At 48.5% G+C, this 18,482-nt stretch overlaps 1 protein-coding gene across 8 annotated transcripts in view; it reads right to left on the reverse strand.

Moving 5' to 3' along the window:
• Positions 1-18,482, reverse strand: part of Sfxn5 (sideroflexin 5) — a 142,240-nt gene that overhangs the window by 45,570 nt on the left and 78,188 nt on the right. For 7 of the 8 annotated variants that reach the window (XM_008824713.2, XM_008824717.2, XM_029559416.1 and 4 more), the window contains exon 10: positions 8,105-8,195. In XM_008824713.2, coding sequence (XP_008822935.1) covers positions 8,105-8,195 — 91 coding nt within the window. The remainder of the gene's footprint in view (positions 1-8,104; positions 8,196-18,482) is intronic. The other variant, XM_029559420.1, reaches the window with a different exon arrangement.

The following is an 18,482-nucleotide window of genomic DNA, read 5'->3' on the forward strand; positions in this document are numbered from 1 at the left end:
CTGCCTACACTTTCCACAAATGGGGAGCATGTCCCACCATACCTTTGGTTCTTGCTGTCCTGGTTGGGGCAGATGAAAGAAACAGAGCTGATGGAGGGCTAATGTGCTAACAGAGGGCTATAACATGTACTGAAGGCTCACAAGGCACTGGGAGATTGGTGTCTAATCCCTGTGAAAGCATGCTTAGAGATGCTAGGATCCCATTTGAAAGAGGCAGTATCTATGGACCAGAAAGACTGGAGCAAGTGCCTAGGATAGGTTGGCAAGGGATGGGCTGGTCATCTACCTGGAGCCTGCTGACTGAATGAGTGGACCATGGTGACAGTGCAAATTTACACAAAAAGCCAGAATACTCAAAAATAGAATCTAGTCTCCAGTGTCATCAGGGTAGAGTTACACTGTGAGTGATCAACCCCAAACCTTCCGTGCAAAAGCACTTGTTGCAACATTTAACAAACCCACATAGAACCCTATGATAGTTCATCCTCACTGTCAACTTCACTGGATTTAGAATCACCGAGGAGACATACCTCTGGGCACATCTGTGAGGCTATTTTCAGAAAAGCTTAACTGACGTGGGAAGACCTACCCTGAATGTGGGAAACACCATCCCATGGGTTGGGGTTCCCCATTTAATAAAAAACATAAAGTGTAGGACTGGGGAGATGGCTCAGCAGTTAAAGCATTTTCCCTACAAGCATGAGAACTGGAGTTTGGATCCCCAGAAACCCACATAAATGCTGAGTGGGTGTGGTGTCGTCTGTAATTCCAGCCTTAGAAGGCAGAGACAGGGGATCCCCTGAGCCAGCTGGCTAGCAAGTTCTGGGTTTGAGAGGTCCTGTCTCAATGAATAAGGTAGAAGAGAGATTGAGAATGATGCACATGCACCCACACATGTACCCATGGACGCACACATGCAAAAACATGCACACACACACACACACACACACGCAAAATATGTACATGCACCCACACATGTACCCATGGACGCACACATGCAAAAACATGCACGCACACACACACACACACACACACACACACACACACACACACACACACACACGCAAAATTAGAGAAAAAAGGAGAACGCAAGCAGAATATCAGCATCATCTTGCTCTCTGCTTCCTGACTGTGAACCCAAGGTGATGAACCACCTCAGGCTCTTTCCATTATGACTTTGCCACCATGAGGATCTGTTTCCCTTAAACTGTAGGCCCAAATAAATCCTTCCTTTTTAAGGTTTCTTCTTGTCATGTGTTTGGTTGCAGCAATGAGAGAAGGAAATACACACATACCCTGACTCTATGTTGGGCTGAGGGAGACTGGGGAGCGATGACCCATAAGATTCTAGGGTACCCACACAGTCTGATGAGGGAGGCAAGCTTGAACTTAAGCAGACTGTACTAGACAGACGTGGGGATACAGGATACTTAGCAGCTAGGGGTGAGGATGAGAAGTGGGGAAGAGTGGGCCAGCAGGGGTGGCTCAGCAAGAGCCAGAGAGGAGGAGAGCAGCCACAGCTGCAACAGGTTCAGGCAGGAGCAAGAATACAGAGGGCAAGGGCTCCCAGCTTCCAGGGGAGCCTCAAGGAGATATGGTGCCTAATGAAACACCACTGACCTCTGTGGAAGCAGCACCTGTCATGGAGCTCCGGGTATAGTTACCACAGTTGTGCCCCACTGCCTTTGCTCACAGGGCCTGAGGGATGGGAGAACAGTAGGCCTGGGGAGCTGTGCTTTGGCCTAGAGGGAAGACCTTCTGGGGTCAGGCATTATTACCTCCTGGATGAAGGTGGCCTGAGCCCCAGGGAGGCACAATGGCGGGAAGGGGAATCAACAGCACAGAGACCCATGTAGCTGGGTGTGGAAAGGGCAGAAGGGAGGAGCAGGTGTGAGGCTCACTGGGTATGAAGGAACAGGAGAAACCACCATACCCACTGTCCCCCCTGAAAGACTTTCTAGATGTCACGAGCAAAGCTCACTGGGAAGCACAGAGACTTTTTCACGACAGTAAAATACATTTTTGGCAATTCATAAAAGGGAACCCTGAGAATGACTCCAGAAGACTTCCCAGCCAAAGATGGCATTCATTTCTGGTCCATGCATGAAGATTATTCTTCTATGGAAGGCTGTGACACTTCGTATTGATTCTCAATTTGACAGTCTCTAAACTCACCTAGGAGTCAAATCTGTGAGAGAGTTTCTAGATTGGGATAACTGAAGTGGGAAGATCCAGCCTAAATATGGGCAGCATAGTCCCCAAACTGGGGTCCCAGACTGGATAAAGAGAAAGGGAGCTGACACCAGCATTCTCTCTGCTTCCTGACTGTGAATGCAATGTGACCAGCTGCCTCACACTTCTGCCCTGATAACTTCTTACCAAAATAAATCCTTCCTTTTTCCCTTCCTTGAGTTGCTTTTGTCAGGTATTTTGTCACAGTAATGAGAAAAATAACTAACACAAAGGCTCAAACTCAGGCCTTCCCACAGGGAACTCAGAATTCAGATGGGGTCCTAATTAGCCCAGGGCAAACTGCTGTCCCCTTCTCCATAGGCGGTCAGGCTGGGCTTCCTGCCTATACACACATAACGTGGAACTGGGACACTAGCTTTTAAGCAATGTGCTGTGAAGCTGAGCTTTAATTAATTTAACTTGACACAACCTAGAATCACATAAGAGTCTTAATAAGGAATTATCTGGATCAGGTTGGCCTGTGGGCATGTCTAGGGGGGACTGCTTTGTTAATTGATATAGGATGACCCAGCCCATTGCAGTTGGCACCATTCCCTACGCTGGACCCCTGAACTGTGTAAGAGAGCAGAAAGCTCGCTGAGAGCAAGCAAACAAGGATCTGCGAGTTTATTCTCTCTCTGCTCTAGGAATACTTTAACATCCTGCCTTGACTTCCAGCAATAAATAGATGTAACCTAGATTGTAAACCAAACAAACCTTTTCTCCCTTAAGTTGTTTTTTGTCAGGGCATTTTATCACAGCAACTGAAATGGAATTAGAACATATATTAAGGCAGGTGATCTCTGGCATTTCCATGCTCCACCCACCTCATGGGACCCATACCTGGCCCTCCTTCTGCTGGTGCCACCTCTCCATGTGCTTTTCCCCAAGGGCTCATAGGAAGGCTGATTGTGGGGCCTGTCTCTCCTAGAACAGACTCAGCCATAGAGACTGGTGGCTGGATCCAGAGGTGTGTATTTTTCCAGTGTCTCCTCCACTGACCTTTAATGCACTGTTTGCCCAGCTTCCCAAACCATTAACTTCTACCTCCCAGCAGCCACACATCAATTAACAGAGGGCCTGCTCCAAGCTCAAGCTCCTGAACACAATTAAGCATGACAGTCCACAAATAAGAAAGAACTAGAGAATTAATTAAGGTCTAAACAAATTAATTACTAGTCCCCAATCGATTCCGATGCCAGCACACATGCTCCCGGGCTCACCGTCTTTCTTACGGTCTCTGTATATAAATAGAAATGAGATCTCCCACATGACTGCTGTTTTAGACCAGGGTATGGCAGGTGCTGAAAACCACCCTGACAGAGATGGCTGCAGGAAGCACTGGGGGCTTCCCAAGCACTGGGCATGCATGTGCACATACAACCCTCAATGAACAGTCAGGGGCAAATTTGGGGGTAGAATGCTTACTTCAGGGCACCGAGTAGCTAGGCCACTGGGGGACACATCCCTCAGTTTCTCAGCTGCCAAGGGAGGTTTCTGCATGGGTGTGGGTAACCATAGGAGGAGCTTTGGTCAGCTCAGCATAACCCAAAGTCAGAACCTGTGCATTCTTTTGTAAAATGAGGGTGGTAGGCTCTGTCTTAGAGTCCCCCAGCACTGAATGAGGAACACTGAAGGGAATGAGAACAAGGTGGCCTCTGGGAGTTCCAGGCTCTGACACCAAGGGCAGGCCTGTGGGGACTGTTGAGGTGGTCCCAAGAGAGGAGCTCAAGATGGATGGAGCAGCGGAGTGTGCCAGGCTTTCTGAGCCAGAGTGGGTAGAGGGTGGGGAGAGTGGCGGCCTTAGTCTTAGACAGCGCAGAGCACAGAGAAGACAGCCTTTCCTGCCTCCCAGGTTTTAGGCAGAGCAGCAGCCTAGAGGGGGCGCTCAGAGCAGTGGGAAGAACAGCCATTTCCAAGGAGCTTCCTTGTTCTCTGCCTACCCAGGGAGAGTGGGGTGGGTGTGGCTTCTTAGGGGATGTGACCCACACACATCTCCTAAGACATCCCCTAAGACTCTCTCCCATTCCACACCCCAGTCCAATGACAGGACTGCATATGAGCACGGCTTCCTACCTCCACCTAATTCCTACATCAGGTTCTCCCATCATGCCAGTGCTATAAGGGAAAACAACTATTTACAAGATGAAGTGGGTGCTGCTTCTCAGAGGCCTCTAACAGTAGCTAGCCTGCTATACAAAGTGAGGGTTTAGAGACACTCTGTCCTGACCAGGGCATTTCTGGGGAAAGGTACACAGAGGCCAGGTGCAGGGAGTAGTTAGAAGCTTTGGCCTCACAGAGCACCATGGCAGCGTAGACCAGGGGAATGAGTGCCCATTTGTAGATGGACCTGCTTCATTCCAGGTCTGTCAAAGAGAGGACTATCCAGTTGCAGACTATACTGTATACAACTTGTACAACTGGGTATAAATATAGGGTCTCAAATTGCTAGGCAAAGACTTGACTTGGGTGAGAGGGCTGAAGGCTCAACCCACGAAGATGGGGAGCAGATCAAATATGGCTGGAGCAGGTAAAAAACAAACACACACACAAAAAAACAAAAACAAAAAAACCCTCAGAACAGAGAAAGGGCCTCTTCTCCTGAAGGAGTCCCAGAGAGGTTAAGACCAACTCAAGGTCACACAGCAAAATGGAGTCTGGGCAGGGCTGGAACAAGCCCCTGGCAAAGTTCTTATCTAAAGCTTGCCCCCTCAGTCCCACCACTGATTACATCTCAGTGGAGCCCCAGATCCAGTTTATGGCAGCTGAGAGCTGCCCTTTCTCAGGCTGCCTCTGACCCTCTAGCCCCAGTAGCTGTGGACACCAGTTGGGCAGCAACATTTGCTCAATTAGACCTCATGATGAAGTCTGATTTAAAGAGTTATTCCATTAATGGCCCATGGCAGAAATAGCTGAGAGTTCATTAAAAGTGTGGAGTTGCTATAGCAATTATCTGGGTTGGCTGGGGCTCTGCTGGGTGGTTGGTTCTGGGAGTTTATTAGCCTCTGGGCCATGGAGGGGGTGGGCCACCCCATCTCCCCCTTCTGTGGACTATCCAGGTACTCCAAAGCACTTTCCTGTGGATGGCCTCGTGTGTAGCTCTGGTACGCTGGGCCATAGATGGGGAAGTTAAGACCTGGAGGTGACGGTTGGGTTGAGGGCCATGAGCCTGGGTCTGACTCAGCTCTTCAGATTGAGCCCTCATAAGGGGGTAGGGTATCACAGGACCTCAGGCTCTGGGCTGGGCTAGTCCTGACCTTTGTTCTCTAGCAAAGACAAAGGAATGCTCTGGTTAGTATGACATATTGTGCTGTATGTGAAGTGCTTTATTTCTTTTTAAAAACTTTCAGCAATGGTACTCCTCTCCCCAAACAAGGTGCTCTTCCTAAGAGCCAGGCTGGCCTTTGGAACAGCCTGAGGAGCAGCAGAAACTTTGAACTGTCCTGGGACCAGGCCCACTGCCATCAAGTGAGGTCTAAATGCCCCTTATAGATTCATGTTTCTAAATACATAAAATAAAATTTAGAGAAATAGAGGGATTAAAACAAGCTATCAATAAATAGTAATTGTACCAGGCATCATGTCACACACCTTTAATCCCAACATTCTTGAGGCAGAGGCAGGTAGATCGCTGTGAGTTTGAGGCTAACTTGTTCTACCTAGTGAGTTCCAGGCCAGCCAGGGCTACACAGTGAGAAATATCTCATAAAAAAACAAAAACAGGGGCTGGAGAGATGGCCTAGCAGATAAGAGCACTGGCTGCTCTTGGAGAGGACCTGGGTTTGGCTCCCAACACCCACACAGTGGCTAACAACCATCCATAACTCCACTTCCAGGGGATCCAACACCCTCTTCTGACCTCTGTGGGCATTGCACAACACAGGTGCATATACATGCAGGCAATGCACTCAAACACATAAAATAAAAATAATAAAATATTAAAACAAAATAATAATTATGATTTAGTAATAAACATGCCTCTAAAATTTTTATCATACTTATGTATGGGGAGGCATAAGTGCAAGTCAGAGGACAACATGCACTGGTCGGTTTTCTTCTTCCACCATGTCACCATGTGAGTCCCAGGGATTGAACTCAGGTCTTCAGGCTTAGCAGCAAGCATCTTTCCCTACTGAGTCATCTTGCCAACTCAGATGTGCTTTTTTTGAGAAAGGGTCTCATTGTAGCCCCAGCTGGCCTGGAACTCATTATGCAGACAAGGCTGGTCTTGCTCTCACAGAGATCCACCTGCCTTTGCCTCCCAAGTGCTGGAGTTAAAGGTATGTATACCACCACACCCAGTTTGTTTTTTTCTTGAGACAAAGTCTCGTGTAGTCTAAGCTGGCCTCAAACTGACTATATAGCCAAGGATGACCTAAGAATCCTCATCCTCCTGGTTCTACCTCCCAAGTGCTGTGATTATAGGTGTGCATTACTAAGGTCAGCTAGTAGATCTGCTTTAAAAATAAATGTATTTGTGCAAGAGTGTGTGTGTGTATGTGTGTGTGTCTGTGCATGTGTCTCTATGTAAGTGCAGGTGTGTGTGAGTCACAAGTCAGATAACTCTCAAGAATTGGTTCTCTCCTTCCATCACATGGGTCTTGCAGATCAAAATCAGATAGTCAAGTTTGATGGCAGGCTCCTTTACCTACAGAGCCATCTCACCAGCCCTGAATGTGCCTTTTAACTGATGAACTAAAAAATAAGATATAGCTGTTGAGGTATCAAATATGATCATTTTGGATTTGTGTTGAGTGGAAGCAGTACTTTAAGGTCTCTGAGTGACACCTGTAATGTGACATGAACATGCCTGTGAGTTCTTGCTGACAAAGCCACAAGTTCTGTTTTTTTTTTGTTTTTTTTTTAATCTTGTTCGCTGGGCACACTTAGGATGAAAGAAATGTTTTTTGTTTGGTTTTTTTTTTTTTTTTTTTCGAGACAGGGTCTCCCTGTAACCCCAGCTGTCATGGAACTCGCTATATAGACAAGGCTGGCCTTGATTTCACAGAGATCCACCCACCTCTGCCTCCAGAGTGCTGACACTAAAGGTGTGTGCCACCATGCCAGGCTAGTGTGAATATTTTTCCTAATTCATAGGATCCATTATGTTCTGTCTTCTAACCCCTGTGGGCCTGGAGACTCAGGTTAAGCCTCCCTGTGCTGGGTGGGGATGTGGTTCAATTGCTAGCATGCTTGCCTAGCACACATGAAGCCCTAGATTAGATCTACAGCACCTAATAAGCTGAGTGTAGTGGCTCACACCTGTAAATCCCAGCACTCAGGAGGTAGAAGCAGGAGGGTCAGAAGCTCAAAGTCATTTCCAGCTACACAGTGAGCAGCTGACCATCTGGGATATATAAGACCTTGTCAGAGAGACAGGGGAGGTGATGGGGGAGAGAGGAGGAGAATGGAGGAGAGGGGAGGGGAGGAGAGGAGGGAAGGATTCCTATGCTAAGTTGGTCATGAGTCTGAGGAAAGCCTCAGCTACACAGTAAGTACCAGGCCAGTCTGCACTACAGATTGAGACTCTGTCTCAAACAAATAAGGGTCTGGGGATGTATGTCACTTGATAGAATGCTTGCCTCACAAGCATGAGGCCCTGGGTTCCATCCCCAGCAATGAGAAACCAAACAAATAAACAGAATCTGTTGCCAATTCTCCTGCACTGGTCAGGAGGTTCCAGCATCCTTTCTTCTATCTCAATACATTTTGCTCTAGATCTCCCAGCCAGGAACTCATAAGCATTAGGAGGATGTGGTGTGAAAGGGCCACCATCTATCCACCTCCCTGGGCAACCCCCCAGTCTGCCACCACACACACACACACACACACACACACACACGCGTGTGTGTGTGCACTGTGCAGATCTTACCTACAGCGGGGAAGGGAACAAATCTCTGCACCAGAAGGCGAGTGGCTGGGGTGAATTTGTTGGCTTTCTGAACCAGCACATTAAGGCCCACCTTGGAGAGAAAAGAGAAACAGTGCTTGGTGTTACAGAGGCTTCTGGGAGGGAAGGGGCAGAACTGGAGGGAGAAAAGGTGCAGTCCTTCCAAGGCCAGCTGAGACTTCTGGCCACCAACTTTTGCCAGCCTGGCCTTGAGGTTTGAGATGCCCTACCCATCTCAGGCCACACCTGTTCCCTCAGGCCCAGCTCTGAAGTGTACCATCAGTGTCATTTACTAGCAGTGGGACTGTAGAAAAGGACAGTAATTTCTACAATATCCCAGGGCTGTGATACAAATGTATCATGAACTTGGCAAAGGAGAGGACTCAATAATTGCAGTTGTATAACAACGTCACCTCCCCCAGGCAGGCATGGCTTGCCTCCTGCTTCCTCCTGCACAGGGATTCTTTTCTCTTTTTTTCTTTTTTTCCTTCTTCCTTCCTTTTGGAAAGAGTCTTATATATTCCAGGCTGGCCTCAAATTCACTATGTAGCCAAGGATGACTTTCCTCAGTACCTCCCTCCCACCACTTAGTCCTGGCCTCATGAGTATTGCCCCTGCTGGACCAGGAGGGACGTAGGGACTGCGGGCCTTTTGTATGTTTGTGTACTTAACATTTAACACGTGCATTAGAGTAGAAATAGCTGGGCTCAGGTTGCCAGTATAGGAACAGGGTGATAAGAGCATGCCAGCTCCCTAGCTCCCAGGCAGCCAGGGTTCCAGTGGAGCTAGAGGGCTGCAAGCCACCTCCAGCCTATACTTGCAGTGCTACATATCTGTCCGAGCTGTCATGCTGGTGCACAGAGTCCTATCCATGTCCATGCTGCTCATTTGAGAGCAGACTGGGTGGCAGGAGCTGAGTGGCAGCAGAGCCATACTTTAGTAGTACAGCAGGGCCACCAGCCCATCCTGGGTCCTGTTGCTCACAGATGGAGTTCAGTAAGTCCAGGCTTCCCCAGCGCTCAGCAATGAGTGACTCTGAAATGGCTTCCTGCACCCCCCCCAAAAAAGTACAGCTAGAGAAATCAAGGAGGAGGCAGAGAACGCCCTGCAGATGAAGAGGGAGAGCAAGGGACTGAAAGAAGGCCTCCCACATGCTACTCAGCACATTTACATGCAACAGTTTTCCATTTCTGCAGTGTTGGGGACTGAATCCTGGACTCTGCATACTGGGTAAGTGCTCTGCCACTGAACTATACTCCTAGCCATCACATTCGATATCTTAACAAAAACCCCTTCAGAGAAAAAGTAGACTCAGAGAAGTTAAATACCTTTGCCAAGGACAGACAGCTATGTTACAGCAGGTAAAGCTAGGATTTGAACACAGGCCTGCTGGTTCCTAAGCTTTCCCTAACTGGGCTATTCACTTTCGAAATGGCCTCTGTGATATTTAATACTGTCAACTCAACAAGATCTGAAATCACCTAGGAGATAAACCTCTGGGCGTGTCTGTGAGAGAGTTTCTAGATTGTGCTGAGATATGAAATTCACCCTAAATGTGAGCCGGGGTCCTAGACTGCATAACAAGGGCTATGGGCTGTATACCAGCATTTATCTCCCTCTGTATCCTGACTGTGGGTGCAATGAGACCAGCCACCACCCGGCCACCATGCCTTCCCTGTCATGATCGACAGCCCTTCCTCAAGTTGCTTTTTGTCAGGTATTTGCTCACAGCAATGAGAAGCATGACACAGCCTCCTTCTCAGGAAGGGATGCTCTGATGCTTTCACACCACTTAACATGGACTGTGTGCATATCATGAGACTTCCTGACAAAGGTCCACTAGGGGCCCAGGTCCGGATAAATGAAAAATGAAAGGTAGGGCTTTGACCACCACCACCACCACCACCATCCCAACACACTTAGAAAAATGAGGAAGTATTGAAGAGTAGGAGCAGGAGTTGTGGGAGAGGGGAGCAGGGAACTCAGGGCTTCTAGGTCCTTTTCTTAGTCCTCTTGGGACTGGGCAAGATTGGAATGCAGGGGAGGAAGACTAGAGACCGTTGCTTACCCTGCCACCCTGAGGTTGTTCCCTATCTGGCTCACCATTCTTCCCACTGGCTAGGACTGCCACAGTCTGGAAGGGGTGCCCCAACCAGTTTGCCTCATCCCAGGTGAGAACCCCTGGAAGGGAAGGAGGGACTGGGTCTTTTCGGAGCAGCAGGAAACTGGTCTTCACTTCCCTCTGGCCTCTCATCATCAGTTCTAGCCTGGTAATCTCCTTGGAGGCAAATGGTCACAGAAGGTCCTTTGCCTCCTTCAGGCAATGGCTGTTGTCCCACAGGTCTTGAGCATGGGTTTGGCCACACTAGGAATTCGTGTGCAAATCTCTACCTTGTTTGTTTTCCCCCTATGCCCAAATGGAGCCCCTATTTGGCTAATTTCTATTTTGTAGCTGATTTGGAGACTGTTAAAACAGACCCTGGGGGACCCTCAGCAGTGACGGTTCCATATCTCATTATCTTTCCTGAACCTGATTATTAGCTCTGATTTTTCTGATCGCTAGCTGCTGTTCGTGATGAGTTGTGTGCCATTAATGCCAGCTGGTTCCCTTAAACAGGACCGACCATGCCAGGGAAAATGAGCTGGCATTCCGAGCCCCCAGCCACTTGGCTTTTTAATTTTAATGGGCTCCACCAAATGTTCCAGGCCAAAGGGCCCTGCGGAACAAGAACAGACGGGCTTCCAGCCCCTGATCTGCAGCCCACCCAGAGATCCTTCCCAAGCTGTGTCTGTTCCTGATCAAGGGGCTGGGGTAGCATGAGGGTAAGTGGCCACTTGCCTCCTCTGTGACTTTGGCACCTGTCCACATCCCTATTGCTGGCAGGTGGCCAAGTGGCCTCCCAGTGAATGTCCAACTATTCATAGCTCTGTCTCCACTTTCTGGTCCCAAGCTCCCACTCTGGGCTTGGGTGTGTTGGCCTGCTTTCAGGTAAACTTGTGTTTCTCGCTAAATGTCACCATATCCATGTGATGCCTGCTAGGTTTGGGGTTTTTTGTTTGTTTTGCATTTTATTGGTTGGGTTTTTAGAGATGTGGTCTCATGTAGTCCAGGCTGACTTCAAACCAGTCAAAGATGACTCTGAACTCCTGATCCAGCCTCTGCCTCCAAAATGCTAAGATTCCAAGTTCCTGCCACCATATCTGGTGTATTCAATGTTGGGGGTTGAATCCAGGGCTTCATGTATGTTAGGTATGTACTCTACCAACTATGCTACAGTCCCAGCTCAGGGGCATGCTGATTTTAAATCTTCCCTCTTCATTTTTTAAAAAGAATTTTTTTTGCTATATTTTATTTATTTTTACTTTATGTGCATGGGTGTTTTGTCTGCATGTGTGTAAATGCACCATGTGTGTGCAATGTCTGAGGAGGCCAGAAGAGGCATCAGATACTTTGGAATTGGAGTTACTGGTGGCTGTTAACAACCCTGTGGGTGCTGGGAACCAAATCCAGGTCCTCTGCAAGAGCAAGAGCTCTTAACTTCTGAGCCATCTCTCCAGTCCCCAAGAATCTTATTTTTTTAAGATTTAATTTTAATTATGTATATTTGTATGTTGGGGGTATGTGTGCACATGAGTACAGATGGCTGTGGAGGCCTGAGAAGGGCATCAGATCCCCTGGAGCTGGAGTTACAAGCAGTTGTGATCCACTTAGCATGAGTCCTCTACAAGAGCAGTGCATGCTTTTAACTTCTGAGCTACCTCTCCAGCCCCTAATGCTTCCCTCTTAACCATGTACTACACACATCTCAACAACCCCTCTCACAAGGAGTGGTGCCTTCATGTGTGTGATATTTAAGTCTATTTGCATTGAAGAAGCAGTTTCCCACAAGACAGAAAGAGGGCTAAGCATCATCAAGAATGCTAGGCAGGGTGGATGCCCATGACATAAAACCTTTAGTATCCTTAGCGCTACAGTCATCAGCAGCCTAAGGCCTATAAGGAGGCACCAGGTAGGCTGGATTGATGCCAGTAGCCCCATCTCACCTGGCTTCATCCTTCACTCTAGCCAGACATGTAACCACCTAGGGAATGCCTCTTTTGCAATAAGCCTCAGCAATCCACCTTCATAACTTACCCTCCACCACAACAAAGAGTATCTAGCTCTGCCTCACCCTCATCCACTACCAACTATGTGCTCCTGAAGAGACCACAGGATCTTTCTGGACAGGAGCTTCCCCAGGCCTGTAGGGAAGTCACCCAGCTCACAGCTCCTTGTCCTGTTCCCAGGCATCCTGAATGAAGCTCTTCTGTTTCTCCACTCCCACTTACCCTCACCTCTTCTCCCTATGTGACTGCCCTCTTCACTAGGCTTCCACTTCTGTCCCTCCTATTGGTTCTCCACAGAAGCCACAGGGTTGTTGGGATGGCTCAGTAGATAAAGGTGCCTGCTGCCAGGGCTGATGACCCAAGTTCAATCCCAAGGGCCAACATGTTGGAAGGACAGAACTGACTTCTGAAAGTTGACTCTGACAACACAAACATACACTCACACACACAAATAAAGTAAACATTTTTTAAAGTGGGGGCTAGAGACTTGGCTCAGTGGTTAAGAGCCCTGGCTCCTCTTGCAGAGGATCTGGGTTCCATTCCCAGCACCCACACAGCAGCTAACACCTGTCCTAACTCCAGTTCCAGGGGATTCAATGCCCTCTTCTGACCTCTGTGGGCATTGCATGACACAGGTGCACTTACATACATGCAAGCAATATACTCATACACATAAAATAAAATAACATTTTTTAAATAAAAAATAAAAATGAAAGTAGATATGGACCTGCTTCAGAGTTTACTGATTCTCAATGCATTTGAGGAAGCACAGAGCCCCAAGTAACTGTAACTCAGCATACTGCCTTGCAGGGCTCCTCCCATAAGTCAGTTCTTCCCACCCCACCTCAGAGCCTCTGCATACCCTCGGGCCTCCTCACTTTCAACCTAAATGTCAGACCTTTTCTTGACTCAGAGCACCCCTCTAACAGTCACTGGAAGAGCCTGGAATTTTATGTGGAAGTATGTGTAATCTGTATGGTCATATACATGCTGGTGTCATGCATGCATGTGCAGATGGAGGCTGAGAACAACCTTGGATGTTGTTCTTCAGGCACTGTCCACCCTTTTGTTCCTCACTGGCCTGGAGCTCACCAAGTAAACTAGTGTGGTTTAAATGAGAAGGCACCCCACAGGCTCCAAGTATTTGGACATTTTGTCCCCAGTTATAGAACTGTTTGGGAAGGGTCATGGGACCTCTAGGATGTGTGGCCACGCTGGAGGAAGCACATCAGTGGGACAGGCTTTGAGAGTTCTTAAATCTTGCTGGATTCCTAGTCTCTCTCTGCTTCCTGTGCCTGCTTGGAGATGTGATTATCGACTTTCTGTTCCCACCATCTCTACCATTACGGATGCCAACCCTCTGAACTGTAAGCCAAATAAGTTGACCTGGTAATGGTGTTTTATCACAGCACCAGAAAATGACCTAGTACAATGAGGCTTGCTGGCCAGGGAGCCCCAGGTGTCTGCCTTTTTCTACCTCTCTAGTGCTGGGATTATAAACCAAAAAACTTGGTGCTTTTTTTTTTTGAGACAGGGTCTCATGTAGCCCTTGGGGGGGTCTAGAACTCACTATGTAGACCAGGCTGGCCTTGAACTCAGAGATCCATCTGCCTCTGCCTCCTGAGTGCTAGGATTAAGGGTGTGTGCAAGCACGCCATGTTCAAACTTGGATTTTTAAAAATATTTTATTTATTATTTTTATTTATTTTAATTTAATTTTTTTTATTTTTTGTCTTTTTGAGACAGGGTCTCCCTGTAGCTCCAGCTGTCCTGGAACTCACTATGTAGACCAGGCTGGCCTCGAACTCACAAAGATCCGCCTGCCTCTGCCTCCCAAGTGCTGGGATTAAAAGCATGCGCCACCACGCCCGGCCAAACTTGGATTTTTATGTGGGTTTTGGAAATCAAACTCAAGTTCTCAACTGAGTCATGAACTTTTTCTTCCATGTACCTATCACAGTCTCTAAGTACATATTCATTTACTTTTCCCTATATTTCTGGATCAAAATAATACACGCATCTAATTAAAACCTGAATAGCATGGAAGTATTTTATATCTGCCGACTTGACTGGAAATCCATCTCTCCCAACAGATGCAGGGCTTGGGCCTCTCTTTTCCCTCACTGAATTCCGGTGTGTGGTGAAATGAGTGTGGGCTCAGTAAAGCTTCTAGAATAATTCAAAGTGAAAGATTTCTGAGGCAAGAAGAGAATAGGTGTCACAAAGGCGAGCTCTCTGAGCAAATCCTGAGCTTGCCAGGGTCTGTGAGTGGGCACCTGAGCAGCTCAGTTCACCAACTCTGTTAGAGGAGGCCCCAAAGGTCACCAAGGCTTCAGAGATAAAGGGCACTCAACCAGTCCCTGATGGTAGATGAGTAAAGAGGAAGGCTCTGTAGAGACACAGAGCCAGGAAATACCCGGTTGTTTGCAGGGCGCTCAGAGGACCATTGACAGCCAGCTCTGCAATCTCCACTGCACTTGCCAGTCAATGGCCCTTAAGAAGAACAATGGAGGCAGGACAGCATGAAGATTCCTCCCTGGTGCTGGACAACAAGGTGCTGGAATGTTCTGCCATTTATTTGTGTGGGTCCTTGGAAGACTAGGGCTGAGGTGGGTCAAGGAATCACTAAAGTACCAAAAATACCCACCAGAGGGTGCCACTTTGTAGCATAAACCTGGCTACCAAGTGGACCCTCCATGGAGGTCAACTGTCTTCCAGCCCCAGCCAGCCTGTTGCCTGGCAATGGGCTCAAAAGCAAAAAGCAAAAGTGGATGAAATAGCCAATCGCCATGGTACCTGTCAGCTCTCACTGCAACTGAGTGGCTCATCTGCCAGCACCAGTGGCCACACCTAACCCCTAGACTGTGTTCCATAGGGACCAGTGTGCTGCCTGAGAGGAAATGAATTACATCAGAACCTTGTTCTCCCAGGAATAGATAGATTCAGGGCTGCTTTTCATGTCTAACTCTCCACGGCCAGCACCACCATCTGCAGGCTTCTGGAACACTTCAGCTTTGCCTGCTGGGTCCATGCCATGGCCCCTCCAACCCAGAAGCCAATTGTAGGGAAAGTAGCAAGATTAGCGCCTGGTTCAGGATTCATAGTGCCCCACCTTCCCTGAGAACAGAAGGGCCTGGATGCTCCAGCGCCTCAGAGTCACCCAGTTGTTGTGCAGGAGGGTTTGCTCTGATCATGCTGCTGACTTAACTTGGCCAGAAGACAAAGTACCAAGACTAGAAGACTAGAAACAGGTAGAAAGGCACATGATAGTTCTAGAGAGCCTCCGACGAGTCTCCCTCTAGTCTCCAGAGTTCTTAGGGTACCTGGGGTGGGGGGACTGCATACCAGGGGGTACGATAACTTTTCTTCCCACCAAGAAGCTAAAGTTGGTTTTTCTCATCTCTTCAAGCCACCATGGGAACAGGATGATAGAAGAGTGTATAAGCCTGGGGTTGGGCATAGGGGCTCTGTCCTTGACTACAGTTTGTGCCTCTGTTTCCCATCTGTAAAATGGGGCTGAAATGATACGTCAGCATTCCATAAGGATTAGCCGTTGTTGCTATTCATGTGATTACCAGTCTGGCTATCAAGGGGACTGGGGCTGCTGGCAAGCAATGAGAACTGGAAGGTCCCCTGGGTTCCTCCCTGCAGACAATACAGGATCCAACAATGGAAGGACCTCCAGGGCAAAGGAGGTCTGCATGGCCCCACCAAGGAAAGGACACAGCAGTTAAGCCCTAGCTGGAGAGGGACATAAAGATGTGCCAGGCGTGGTGGTGCACTCCTTTAATCCCAGCAGAGGCAGGCGGATCTCTGTGAATTCAAGGCCAGCCTGGTCTACATAGTGAGTTCCAGGCCAGCTGGGGCCACAGAGAGACCCTGTCTCAAAAAGACAAATAAATAAATGAATAAATAAATGAATAAATAAATACATACATACATAAATAAATAAATTCTTGCCATTAGGCTCCACTATCCATCCCCTGACCAGTCAGGTGAGGCACTAGCCCTGAGCTTTCCTCCCCTGGCCCAGGTCCACCCCCAGCTAAGACCCAGTGTCACCATCACCATCACCATCACCTCACCAATGCCCCCTATGTGCAGACACTCACTTCTGACAGTGTCCAGAATCTGTTCCTAGCTTTCTGCATGCTGCTGTGTGTTGTGCTTTCTCTCTGGAACACCCAACCCTGATTTCTGCTGGCTTTTTCCTTCTGTTCCTTGAGTTGGCCCTTGTGACTATGAGTTAGGCACCCTAGGGTCAGCATCAGCACAGTTTTGACTGCCACAAGGCTCTCCACTTGCTCTCCCAGCATCCTGGAGGCTATACCAGGTTGTGGTCCAGCTTCCTACAATGTGTCTGGTACATCTCAGAGCCTGCAGGGAGTCAGTGATCCTGCCTGCTCTCTCCCCTCACAAACCGCAGAAGAATTCCAGAAGGAAAATACAAAGACAGAGAGAGGCTTCCTTTGTTAAAAGATGGCAAACTGTTAGGTTTCAAAAATAACTTAAGACGGGATTTCTTTTTTATTCTCCAGTAAGTACCCAGACGTTGCCAAATCTATTTAGGAGGGCCTCAGAGAGCCTCCCCACCCTAATAGTCCTGGGCCCAGCACAAGGCTTTGTCTGAGAGGAATGTCTGATTGGGGGAGGGGGGCTGCTGGCCAAGGCCAATGGTGCTTCTGAGAGGAGACAGGGCTCTGCAGATCCTGCAGAGGAGGTTGGCCTGCACCCCAGCTCACCCCAGTCTCTGGGACCTGCTCTTGGCCCATCAGCCCCCATCCAGGCCGCCCGCTTGTAGGGACTCATTTTAATTAATGCCAGAGCTGGGCCAACCACTGGGGCCGTGACACTTGTTTGCAGGTCATCTCCTCCTAACAGGCTCGCCCTGGGAGGGGATTTGTCTCTAATTGAAGCCGAGATCAGTTAATGAGGCTGTGGGGCCTTGGGTTCCAGAGAACAAGGAAGAAGAAAATAAAATCAAGCCTCTGTCCTTGGCAGTTTTGTGATATACACGCACAAAAGAAAAGAAAGAAAGCTGCCGATTTTCCAAGTCAGAAACTCTGCTCCATCTGCCCGAGTGAGCCCCTCACTGTGTGAAGTCATCAGGCTGAGGGACAAGCCACTGCTAAGGCTCTGGCTCCTGGAAGGGAAAGGGGGGCCTTGAGAGGCCAGTGATCAATCAGCAGTCTAATTAATGGGTATTTATGGAGCAGGGCTCTGTGCTCCCCTCTGTGGGCACAAGACAGGTGTCTATCCCTGGCAAATTTGTAATCCAGCTGGGGACGGTGAGAGGACAGGGACAGGGTATGATTGAGTGTGGAAAGAACACTTGAGTCTGAGACTTGAGTCAAGGAAAGTCTCCTCTGGGGGGGACTCTGGGGCCAAACAGGGAGGAGGAAGAGGGCATCCCCCACTGTACAGACACAGCCCAGCATGAGACCCTAAGTCCCCATTGGATCCTGTCTTCAGATCCCCCACCCACCAATGTGAGCAAGGTTCAGGCCTGGGAAGTGTTGGCAATGGGATGAATGGGATCCCAAGAGGACTGGGACACAGAGGCCAGAGCTCTGGGAAGCACAAGTCCTATTCCTGTGAGCCCCAGGCCCTCAGGGGAACGTCATGTCACGAGGTCAATGACCCCTTTATTCAAGCCCATCCCTATGCGGCTTCCTCCTCCCAGGTCCTGCCACCTCACCTGAACATCTCCAAAAGGAAAAGGATGTTGAGGCAGCCAAGCCAGGTGGGCTCTGGACTCCTCCTGTGCTAAGAAGCAGGGAGGCAGTGGGTGAGCTCTCTCCCGTCTCTGGAGAGCCCCTGGTCTCTGACCAGAGTCAGGGATTTATCTGACTCCCAAACCAAGTTCCATTCAGGGTAGCTGGGTAGTTAGCAGTCTCTCTGCTCCATCTATGGGTTTGGCTGCATGTGGCTGCTAACTGGCAGCAAGACATGAGGATTTAGGGAAGGAAAGCGATCCCGGGCACAAAATGGGATGCCCCACTTAACAGCCACTTGGAGATAACTTGGTCTACGTGGGAGTAAAACAAATGAGGCCATTTCAGGACAGTCCCCAAACCCTACTTTAGAAGAACAGCACCAGTAATTATCATGTAGGACAAAATGGGTTATTACACAGTGTGAACAATTATGTTTTACAAAAGGGGGTTTTACCAAAATATTAGTATACACGAGTCTTTCATTATGTTGATTCATATTTCCTTTTTTATTTTTTTTGAGACAGGGTCATATAGCA

Source organism: Nannospalax galili, unplaced genomic scaffold, assembly GCF_000622305.1.
Source record: "Nannospalax galili isolate Female #2095 unplaced genomic scaffold, S.galili_v1.0 scaffold389, whole genome shotgun sequence".
Classification (NCBI taxonomy): domain Eukaryota; kingdom Metazoa; phylum Chordata; class Mammalia; order Rodentia; family Spalacidae; genus Nannospalax; species Nannospalax galili.